The sequence below is a fragment of the Chrysochloris asiatica genome, unplaced genomic scaffold (assembly GCF_000296735.1).
Source record: "Chrysochloris asiatica unplaced genomic scaffold, ChrAsi1.0 scaffold00054, whole genome shotgun sequence".
In the NCBI taxonomy this organism is placed as follows: domain Eukaryota; kingdom Metazoa; phylum Chordata; class Mammalia; order Afrosoricida; family Chrysochloridae; genus Chrysochloris; species Chrysochloris asiatica.
Genome location: NW_006408572.1, coordinates 10,801,870 through 10,813,167, shown reverse-complemented (window position 1 = coordinate 10,813,167; position 11,298 = coordinate 10,801,870). Strand labels below are relative to the sequence as shown.

The 11,298-nt window shown below is 51.9% G+C and overlaps 1 protein-coding gene across 3 annotated transcripts in view; it reads left to right on the top strand.

Annotated features, from left to right (window-relative positions):
* PIK3R5 (phosphoinositide-3-kinase, regulatory subunit 5) overlaps positions 1 to 9,340 on the top strand; it is a 73,676-nt gene extending 64,336 nt beyond the window's left edge. The window contains exons 7-19 of one of the 3 annotated variants that reach the window (XM_006863418.1): positions 1,327 to 1,501; positions 2,031 to 2,184; positions 3,657 to 3,740; positions 3,998 to 4,694; positions 4,809 to 4,971; positions 5,693 to 5,818; positions 6,250 to 6,378; positions 6,543 to 6,636; positions 6,759 to 6,835; positions 8,457 to 8,550; positions 8,625 to 8,707; positions 8,923 to 9,035; positions 9,146 to 9,340. In XM_006863418.1, the coding sequence (XP_006863480.1) occupies positions 1,327 to 1,501; positions 2,031 to 2,184; positions 3,657 to 3,740; positions 3,998 to 4,694; positions 4,809 to 4,971; positions 5,693 to 5,818; positions 6,250 to 6,378; positions 6,543 to 6,636; positions 6,759 to 6,835; positions 8,457 to 8,550; positions 8,625 to 8,707; positions 8,923 to 9,035; positions 9,146 to 9,290 (2,134 nt within the window). In that variant the 3' untranslated portion in view covers positions 9,291 to 9,340. The remainder of the gene's footprint in view (positions 1 to 1,326; positions 1,502 to 2,030; positions 2,185 to 3,656; positions 3,741 to 3,997; positions 4,695 to 4,808; positions 4,972 to 5,692; positions 5,819 to 6,249; positions 6,379 to 6,542; positions 6,637 to 6,758; positions 6,836 to 8,456; positions 8,551 to 8,624; positions 8,708 to 8,922; positions 9,036 to 9,145) is intronic. The other 2 variants (XM_006863417.1, XM_006863419.1) reach the window with 2 other exon arrangements.
* Positions 9,341 to 11,298: the final 1,958 nt, after the last annotated feature.

Sequence of the window (11,298 nt, the reverse complement as noted above, 5' to 3'; positions counted from 1 at the left end):
ATCAACTATCAACACTCACGGATGCAGCAGTCAAGAAATCAAAATGATGGGGACTCTACCAGACGTCAGTGCTGTCTACATGCCCCGGACTCTGGAGGCTGAACTCTGGGACAAAAGTCCACAGAGACTGGAGGAAATGCTTCCTGCTGTGGTACTCCTTTGCACTGTGTTTAAAATTAGCGCAAATTTGTGTGTATGTGAGGGAAAGACAGAGTGAGCATGAAAGAGCGCACAATTGAAACTGAAGCTTTTACAAACAGAACAATGGCTGGGCTGGAATTTCCTTCAGAACTACAAAGTGATGGAGAGGGTAGCGTGGGGTAATGTTAACTGGATCAGGGACACCTAGGGGTTCTCTTAGTATTTGGATCTGTTGGAAGTTTCCCATGGTTTCTTACCAGAATCCCTCAAAGCCCGGTACTAGCCCATATGGCAGTTTTGGGCCAATGAGAAAAGGTTTCCCCTCTGAGGGGAGGAGTCAGATGCAGCCCTGTTTTGGCACCTCTTCCACAGGCAGATGCTACCCCACTCCAGGACCCTCGCTGGAGGATCAGGCCTGGCCTAGATTCCACTCCCACTCACTCACCCAGACCAACATGCTCAACAGTGTGTGGTTACCCCATGCCTCCACCCTCTCCCCCCACCTGGCGTAAAATCACCTGTCTAAAACACAACTCCCTCCTTTGAGTAATCTTGCATCCTATAGGAAATATGCTTAAATTAAAAATAAGTAAAATTTATTTTTAAATTAAATTCCACCCCAGAAATGGGGGCAGAGATGAGGACATGGAGAGAGCGAGCAGCTGAGAATTCTAGACTCCTCAGGAAAGAGAAAGGCTGTGTGCTGGCAGTCAGGAGGCAAGCTTGCAGAATGTGCCCTTTGGTTGTTGAAATGATTATATATTTGTTTGAAATGATTATATATTTGTGAGTGTTTGTGTGTATGTACATCTTCCCCACACACACACACAAAAAATGAAATGGAAGTAAATACTGCTGAATGATGATGCACAGAGGATACTGCAATCATTGCAATGAAACGATGGTGTAAAGCTGACGTTCTCCCATGTAAACTATCAATTTACAGAAAAACTTAAAATTCCATTTGGAAAAGGAAAACTGGGGGGCTAAAAAAACATTCAGAAGTAGACACCGAGTTTTCTCTCCGGATCCAGCCTCTCCTCTGGCCTTTGGAGGCCCTGCATAGTCTGTGAGGAGGCCCTGCATAGTCTGTGAGGAGGCCCAGGCTTCGGTGGGGCTGAGCACCTGGGTGTGCTGTGCCTCACCTTCTCCATCTGACCATAGCTGTGTCTTCTGTGCCCCCAGCACTGTGCTGCTGCTGAATCCACTGGAGGTGCAGGCTGAGTTCCTAGCTGTGGCCAACAAGCTGAGCGCGCCCGGGCACTCTCCCCACAGCGCCTACGTCACACTGCTCCTGCATGCGTTCCAGGCTACCTTCGGGGCCCACTGCGACCTCCAGGGCCTGCACTGCTGGCTGCAGGTATGTTCTGAAAACCCTCCCCCATAGAGCATGTCTCCAAATAGAAAGAGCCCCCCTCTCTCCACTTCAATGTCACAGTCTCTGGACACATTGGCCTTCCCAAAGGGACATGATGGACCAGTGGCTGAAGCCCTGGCCTCATTGAAAGTGTTCCTGCATGCTGGGTCCTGACCAGGGTTGCATCATGGTACCCTGGGTCTTGGCATCAATGGCTGGTGGTTCTGAACTTGGCCTGGGCTCAGTGGGATGAGAATGAGCTTGAGACTATAGCCACACTTCCTGAATTATAGTCCTGACTTTATGGTAGGTCAGCTGTGTGGCCCTGGACAAGTCACTTCACCTCTCTGGGCTACAGTGATGAGCTCTGAAGTCCATTCCCTTATGACCATTTCTTGGGAACTGGAGGGGAATGGGGGAGAGGGAGGAGACCTGGCTCCCTGGTCATCTAGGGTGGGCCAGGAAGGGTTTTGATTGCTGGGAAAAGGCAGGCCATGACATAGGAACCAACTGTGTCTTCCTGGGGTTTCAGTCTAAGACCCTGGTGGAGCTTGAGGACATCTTCATGGAGACCGCAGAGGCTCAGGAGCTGGCATCTGGCATCGGGGATGCAGCTGAGGCCCGGCCGTGGCTCAGGACCAAGCTGTGGGCAATAGGAGAAAAAGCCGGCTTCTCTGGTATCTTAGGTGAGGCTCTTAGCAAAGTAGAGCTCCGCTTGTTTTCCCCAGCGCCGGTTCTCCCAAGGCGAGTGGTCGTGTCTGTGTGGGTGGCTCTGCTCCACAGTCATTCAGGTACCCAGGTTCTTCAACATCTAACTGCTTTACCTCCCTCTGGGGCAGGGGTCTTATCTGCAGACTTAGGATTCAGTTGTCACCGTGTTCCAACCTGTGGGAAGAGGAAAAGAGAGCAGTCATTGAGGACAAGGGGGTTTTGTCAGTTGAAGATAACGCAGATGCTGCACACGTCACTCTGTATACATCCCTTTGAGCCCCCTTCGTCATATGGCCACATCCAGCTCCCGAAGAGCCTGGGAAGTTTCAGGGAGAGAACAATCCTGCTGTAGGATTAGCACTGAACTGCTAGCACCAGGTCATTGGTTCAAACTTACCAGCCACTCCTCAGAAACCCTATACAGGGTTGTTATGAGTCACAACCAGCTCAGTGGCACTTAACAACAACATTACATTATTGAAGGAGCCTCAGTGGTGATGTGGGTTAGACGTTGGGCTGCTCAACGTAGTCTCAGGAACCCTAAGGAGCAGTTCTACCCTGTCATGTAGGCTGTAGGGTCACTATGAGTTGGAAATGACTCGGTGACAGGGTCCCTGGTAGTTCAGATGGGAAGCACTCAGCTGCTAACAGCCCACTTGCGGTTCCAACCCACCAGCTGCTCCATAGGAGAACGATGTGACCATCTGCTATGGGGGCATTCTATGCTATTCTGTGGGGTTGCTGTGATTCAGACTTGTGAGTAATGGGTTAGGTTTGATCACAATATTGGCGTTTCTGGGTGGTGTAAATGGGTAATGTATTCGGCTGTTAAACTAAAGGTTGGAGGCTTGAGCCCACCCAGAAGTGTCTCAGAAGAAAGCCTTGGTAATGTACTTCTAGAAAAATTAGCTCTCAATAGGAGTCCTGGTGTGGCACTGTGGGCTAATGCATCAGACTGCAAAGTCGTTTGACCTGCAAGTTCAGTGGTTCAAGCTCACCAGCTTCTCCTTAGAAACCCTATACAGGGTCGCTATGGGTCGGAATCAACTTGACGGCATTAATAATAACAATTCTACTTTGACACACATGGGGTTGCCATGTGTTAGAGTTGACGCAATGGCAGCTGGTGATGTTGGATCATGAGGTCCTCATAAAGCTCTAAGGAGACGGTACCATTCTTTTTGCACATGGACACTGTAAAATGAGTCTCAGTGATTGTGACCTGGCCACATTCATTCCACTTTGGGACATGAGAACATAGATAATGGTGTGCTTGGGAGGTGGAGGAAGGCTGGGAGCTAGGCAGCTGAGCTTCTAACCTACCTCGCCTTCAGCCAGCCAGCCGTGGCCTTGTGTGGGTCCTTTTCCAAGGCAGTCTTTTGTGTGACGGAGACTGGATCCACCCATCTCAAGGCCCTTGCATTTCTTGCCCACCCTGTTCCTACAGACACTGCTAAGCCTGGCAAACTCCACACCATCCCCATCCCTGTGGCCAGGTGCTATACCTACAGCTGGAACCAGGACAGCTTTGGTAAGAAGCCACTGGGGCCCCGTTTTTTGCTGCTCCCTCTCCCCTAGCCTGAGCTCACTGTCTGGTCCTGGGTCTGTACCTTCCACTCCCCAAGAACCCTCCTTCTTAGGCAGGCTCACCGAGCAGGGGGCAGTGCCATGAATCCTGGCTGGCCCTGTCCTCCAGCTCCAGTCTGAGTCCTGTCTGAGACTCGAAGGATGAACGAGGAGTGTGGTGGTCGGGACACTGACGTAGGGCTTCTCCTGGCTTCTCTGCAGACATCCTGCAGGAAATCCTGCTCAAGGAACAAGAGCTGCTCCAGCCAGGGATCCTGGGGGATGATGAGGAGGAAGAGGAGGACTTGGACACCGATGGACACTGTGCAGAGAGGGACTCTCTCTTCTCCACCAGCTCCGGGGCCTCCCGGGACTCCACCCTGTCGTTGGCCTACTCTCAGGCCTCAGGGCCTGCCCTCTCCCGCCAGTTGCTGACCTCCTTCGTCTCAGGCCTCTCAGACGGCATAGACAGTGGCTACGTGGAGGACAGCGAGGAGAGCTCCCCCGAGTGGCCCCGGAAGCCTGGCAGCCAGGAGCGCCGGGCTCACCGCAGACCTGGGCAGTTAAACCGGATCTATAAACTCTTCAAGAGCACCAGCCAACTGGTACTGAGGAGGGATTCACGGAGCCTGGTGGGCACCACCGATGAGGTCCTCCCATTGCGGCGGGCAGGGAGCCTGTGCACCCCCCTGGACGACCTGGTCCCGCCCCCCATGCGCGCCCAGCGTTCCCACTCCTTGCCCCAGTCCAAGCTCAGCGCCCAGTTGCCCAGCTGGCTCCTGGCCCCTGCCTCACGCCACCAACGCCGCCGACCCTTCCTTAGCGGGGATGAGGACCCCAAGGCCTCTACGCTCCGTGTGATGGTCTTCGGTTCTGATCGGATTTCGGGCAAGGTTGCTCGGGCTTATAGCAATCTGCGGTAAGAAGGGTTGGGGTAGCTGGGCCAAGGGGCCTGCTGGTGGGTGGACTCTAGGGCATCTCGGATGTCTTCCTTCTTCTCACCATCACCATCTTCACCATATTCTTGTGCCAGGCGGCTAGAGAACAATCGCCCACTCCTCACCCGGTTCTTCAAGCTGCAGTTCTTCTACGTGCCTGTGAAGCGGGGCCCTGGGACCGGAACCAGTACCTGCCCAGCCCCTCCGAACCAAACACCCTCGCTCCCCACCGACTCCCCAAGGCACCCCAGCCCTACAGTAGGTCCCAAACCCACGACCAAATGGGGTGGCAAAGTAGAGTGGACATGAATGAGTCCCAGTTACTAGAAGGGGGCTGGCTGGCTGAAGATCACCACTTACCAGGGTTTATGGGAGCCCCTCCTCCATGCCTAGTCCCTGTTAACAGTCTGGGCTACTAAGCAAAAGGCTGGAGGTTGGAATCCATCCAGAGGCACCAGGGAAGAAAGCCTCAACCATCTATTTTTAAAAAACAAAACCAAAAAATGTTAGCCATTGAAAACCCTAGGGAACACAGTTCAGCTGTGACACACCTGGGGTCACTATGAATCAGAGTGGACTGAAGATCATTGGTTTGGCTTTTTTCTTTCTGACCCTAAGGAACCCTGGTGGTACTGAGGATTAGGTGATGTACTGTTAACTGCCAGATCAGCTGTTCAAACCCATGATGGGAGAAAGATTGATAGTCTCAGAAATCCTGTACAAGGTTGCTATGAGCTGGAATCAGCTGGATGGCAGTGGATTTGTTTCTGGGTGGGGTTGGATGCCTGGCCCTGGCTCCAAAGTGTGTTCCCTGCTCTGCATTTAGGTATGATGTGTTGCCATATGTCATATACCAGAAGTTAACAGCCTTTTCCAAAACCAGGCTCAGCTCCAATTGGAGCACATGGCCCTACAGGACCTGGGACCATGCTGGGCAAGCTCCCGGAATGTAGGTATGACAGTCTCCCCTTTGCTCCAGCAGTTGGGTTCAGTGCCCTGGGAAGACAGTACCAATGACATCTCCCACTACCTCGGAATGCTTGACCCCTGGTATGAGCGCAACGTGCTGGGCCTCATGCACCTGCCCCCTGAAGTCCTGTGCCAAGTAAGTGACCGTTGTGGTAAGGGAGGACTCACTGGCTACAGGCGTCCCCTCAATTAGAAGGTCTTGGGTTTGGGGAGTTCAGCTTCCTTCTTGGAGGACAAGAGCTCACTTGGGAAAGATTAGGGAGGGTGGGTATGTCTGGGCATGGGCTGGAGGCACATCCATGATGGGAGGGGAGGGGTTTCTGTACATCTTAAGCTTCAGCCCTCTTCCTCAACTCCCTGGAGGCTCAAGTCTGTGGTCGGCAGCAGTGTGGAGGTTGGGTTGCCTTCTTGTTTCCTGCTTCTATCTGACCATCTCCCGCCCTGGTTCTCTGCCTCTCCACCTTTCTCCTCTGTCTCCTCGTGTGTGTGCCGCTGTCTCTTTCTCTCCTATTTTTTCTCCTACTCTGTCTACATGTCCTTGTGGTGTGGGCGCCCTCCGGCCCCCAGCAGTCTCTGAAGTCAGAAGCACAGCCCCTGGAAGGCTCCCCAGCCCAGCTGCCCATCCTTGCTGACATGCTGCTCTACTACTGCCGCTTCGCTGCCCGGCCCGTGCTCCTGCAGGTCTACCAGACAGAGGTACGCTCACTCTCCTGCCCCACGCTGCCTCCACAGCTGGCCACACTGGCGGCCAGGTCGGGACCGCAGGCCCACTCCCACCCCACCCACCGCATCCCTGGACTAGAGGATCCTGGTAGGTGGGCCTCTCCAGTGGTCCGCACTGATGCACATGCTCTCTCTAGTTGACCTTCATCACTGGGGAGAAGACCACAGAGATCTTCATCCAGTCCCTGGAGCTGGGTCACTCTGCTGCCACACGGGCCATCAAGGCTTCAGGTGGGTACCGCCAGAGCTAGGGTGCAGACATGAGGAGAGGCTATGGAGAGGGGGTTAGTGGGTCCTGGTGGAGCAGGGGAGGGATTGAAGGCTCTCTCCGTGTATCTCTGTGAATGGCACAGGTCCCGGCAGTAAGAGACTGGGTATCGATGGTGACCGGGAGGCTGTCCCTCTAACACTACAGATTATTTACAGTAAGGTAAGAATGGTGTGCACCCCACTCCCTTCTGCTGAGCCTACCTCCATGGGAGCCTGAGCCACACGCTGATGCCCCTGGGCCATCGTAAGCCAGAAGGCCATAGCAGGCGACTCAGGTTCCCCCTGGATGCTGAGGGAAGGACTGGACATTCTTCCTGCCTACCTCCAAGGCCTCTGTCCTCTCCTGCCACCTGAATGTGCTCAGCAGCATTCATGAAGGGTTTGGGGAGAAGGCTACTGGGCCTGGCTCCGGGGTAACAGTGTCAGAGAGTGTGCTTTCAGAGGCAGTGTGTGGGGCTGCTGGGCCTGGCTGGGTGCACGGGCGTTGGGATGGGGTAAGACAGGGAGTGAGGAGAGTTGTGTGGGTAGGGATCAGAGGGGAGCTTGAGTACACCAGGGGACATGTTGTCTTGTCCCAGGCAGAGGCCAAGAGATGGGGAACCCGTCTTTCTTCCTCCAGCTATTCAAAAGATACTTATTTAGTACCTACTTACACGGAACTGTTTGCTTCTTCTTGTTAAGTATCTTGGAGTTGGTTCTAACTCATAGCAATGTTTCTGAGGAGCAGCTGGTAGGTTTGAACACAGACCTGTGGTTGGCAGTCCAGGGCTGATCCTACAGCGCCACACCAAGCTCCCTGTTAGGAATGCCCATACAGATCAGAGACAGTACTCACAACAGTTAGGGGTTTATTAGGGAAGTTAACAGGTTACAGTTTGGTGTCAGAAATGCTCAGGGCACAATGGTTCCAGTCAGCTACTGCAGAATGAATGCCCACAGGACACACCACACCCCAAAGGCACTTACTTGACTCTAGCTCCATGGGTCAGCAAACCTAGCTCTCCTACTCACTGCCTGGTTTCAAGCAAGCTTCCTGCCCAGAGTCACTCACAGCTTTACTTGTTCCTTGGACTGGGAGGCCCATTGCTCTGGTTCCTGGGTCATTGCACAGAAATCTCAGGGTCCCAAGGACATGCTCCACTTTAGTCTCTTTGATGGTAGTAAGACCTCCCCGCTACTGTTTCTGAGATGGCTCATTTTAAACCCATGCTAGAGTTTCAAGTTTTTATAATGAACTGTGCTGACATCCACAATGGAATCATGCCATCTTTCAGTATCTTCTCCCACCTTCTCTGATCCAGATCCAGCAGGGCAGAAACATGGTTTTCTGGGAGTTACAGACTATGGCTAGAAGAGACATTAGATAATTTCACTACACCACAGGTATATAGGTGGTAATAGAAAAGACCTGGAGGAGATTCCCCAATGGAGAAACCTAGAATCAAAAGAACCAAGGACTTAGGAGAAAGCCTTGAGGACTTTTTTCATATAATAGTGGTCAGGAGATGGTGATCCCACAGGACAGAAAAACAGCTAAAGAGGTGAGGGAAAACCAGGAGTGTGCCATCCTGAAAGACCAGGCATTCTGAAATACCATCGTAGAGTTTCCAGCAACTGACAAGTGGTTGGGGATAAAGGGCTCCTAGTGAGGAAGCCCTCCCCCTTTGGGTTAGTGAGAGCTTTGGCGGTGTGCTGACGCCCAGCAGCTCCCTGGGCTGGCGGGTCTAGAGCCTTCTCTCTGAGGAGAAGGTGCAGGGCATCAGACTTTACTGCACGTCCAGGGTGCCATCAGTGGACGGAGTCGCTGGAGCAATATGGAGAAGGTCTGTACCTCTGTCAACCTCAACAAGGCCTGCCGGAAGCAGGAGGAGCTAGGTGAGTGGGCAGGGCAAGGGGGGTTGCTGGCAAGAGAGGTTCGGAGCCGGACCTGAGCCATCCTTGCCTTTCAGACTCCAGCATGGAGGCCCTGACGCTAAACCTGACAGAAGTGGTAAAGAGGCAGAACTCCAAATCCAAGAAGGGCTTCAACCAGGCAAGTGCTTCCCTCCCTCCCCTTCCAGCCACACTCTGCTCAGCACAAGAGCCCAGGGACAGTACGTGTGTGTATGTATGAGGGAGGGAGAGCATGGGTGCATGCATACAAAGGGGAGAGTGGGTGTGAGTATGAAGAGTGTGGGTTTGCAGTGGAAAGTACGAGGGACAGTGTGGTGGGCTTACATCTGGTTGCTGACTGGGATTTCCTTCCAGATCAGCACATCACAGATCAAAGTGGACAAAGTGCAGATCATCGGTTCCAACAGCTGCCCCTTTGCTGTGTGTCTGGACCAAGATGAGAGGAAGATCCTGCAGAGTGTGGTCAGGTAGGAAAGAGGGGTGGCCCGCTCTGCATCAGAGAAGCACAAGGTCCCTGGGGAGGGATCAGCGTCTGAAGGGATGGGAGGCCAGCCCTTACATCTACCCTGCCCCACAGGTGTGAGGTCTCACCCTGCTACAAGCCAGAGAAGAGCAGCCTCCCACCACTTCAGAGGCCCCCTTACCCACTCGCCCAGACTGCACCTGACCTCTGCTCCCTTCTCTGCCTACCCATCATGACTTTCAGCGGAGCTCTTCCCTAGCATGACACAAGGCTGATCTGGAAACCTGGGGGCAGCCTCCCCTGGGCCCCGACATCCTTCCTGCCCTCCACGGTTGGCAGAGAGGGTCTTACTCCCTGTTGGGAACCAGATGACCGTGGACCCTGCAACAGGCATGGGGTAGATGGTTTCTGGAGACTTGGGCTTTCCTTGGGGAAGAGCACTTTGGCATCTCAGCCTCTAAGAGCCTTCACAGTTACTAAGAGCCTTCACAGTTAATGGGCTGCCCTCCAGCCCCTAGCACAAGCTAGGACTCTTGCAGAGGAAACAGCCTTTTCTTCCAATTCTTGGTTGGGCCTACTTCTTACTTTTTGAAAGATTTAGAGAATCAAGACTTGGAGAATCCTTTTTGTCTGGGATTCTTCCCCTTTACCCTGGAACTCAGTAGAAACATTGATAAAATTTTTCTTTCTTAATCTCCAATACCTCGCTCTGTCACACATACCTAGACACATACTGACACATACATGTATGTACATATGCGCACACACACACTCTCATATTCCCGGAGTCTCCTGAAAAACAGCACTAAACTCTTTGTTTACTATTGTCAGAACCTGGGACAGAGTCTCTCTCTGGAGGCCCTTTCGGAGATCCTTGGAAGATAGGACAGGCTTACATTTAGTAGTGGCCAAGTTACTTTCTAGTTAAATGACCAGAAGGAAGAGAATTAACTTCTTTCCTCAGCACTAAAATTGTGGAAACAGAACAAGGTATTGGTACTCGGCTGCTCAGAGGTTGGCAGTTCAGACCCACCCAGTGGCACCACTGAAGAAAGGTCTGGTGATGATTAAAGCCAAGAAAACCCAGAATCATTCTAGTGTGTAACACGTGGGGTCGCCATGAGTCAGGTGTGATTTTTGGAAAGAGATTACCTGACTTTGAAGATGAATGACTTTACCCTCTGAATGCTGGGTCCGTCCCTCTGTCTTGGGCCACATGATGCTCTCACTGTCTCTGGAACATTCTTCATTCACTCCTTTCCAATTTTCTGCGGAGGGAGAATCAAGAACAGGTGGATAAGGAGCGGCCACTTTCACCATCTGAAGGACGACTTTGTTGGAGTGATAAGGGTTTGCTTAGCTGTCCCTACCCTTCAACCCTTCTCTACTAGGTTGGCCCCAGAATACCTGATGCCCACCTCACTCCTTGAACTGGTGTACACCTGGGGTGCAGTCATCCGCCCCCAAACATTCACTAGTGTTGTTCAGGTACCTAGGCAAAACCCTAGAGGAGTAGAATGGAAGGCCCGACCTCATGGAGTTTCATGCCTGGTTGAGGAAAACGGATTCAGGCGTGAGGAAATGACTATCACATGGTAGAAAACTCGATTCTAACATGAAATCTGCCAGGATGGAAGCCCATGGGGGGTTAGGATGATAAGGCAGGACTTGGGGTCAGGTTTGGGACTGGAAGAGACGGGGATGGTAGCTTTGGAAGTATAACATTGTCTCCTGCACATTGCCCTTCCGTTTCTTCCTTTCTCTGCTTCCTTCTGCTCTAAAGGTCCTGGGCTTATAGGAATCCACAAAACACCAGCCTTGAATGCTCATAACTTGAAAGAAGTGGACAAAGCCAACTCGTGCCCTATATGATCCTTCTCTTCTCCTAACCAACTGTGCTTGCTCCAGGCTTCAGAAGAGTGCTCTACCCTACTATACCTTTGATATTTTATTGTTGTGTGTGTGTGAGTTAGGTGGTTGTCCCACAGAGGTCTAAGAGTAAACTAATGAAATTTAATATTATTATCAAATAAAACTTGATTACTTCTGTATTTAATGACTTTTGCTGCGTGACAATTAACTGCTAGTTAGATGGTTTACATTAATCACTTTATACAGCAGAAGTAAGAATCTTTGAGACTTTTTTTTTTTTTTGTAATTTTTCCCTCTATAAAGAAAATGTGCTAAAATTTCCTGACACCCTGTTCTAAACTCACCAAGACACAAATATTCCTACACCTCAAGACTTCACACTTGGGGTTATGTAT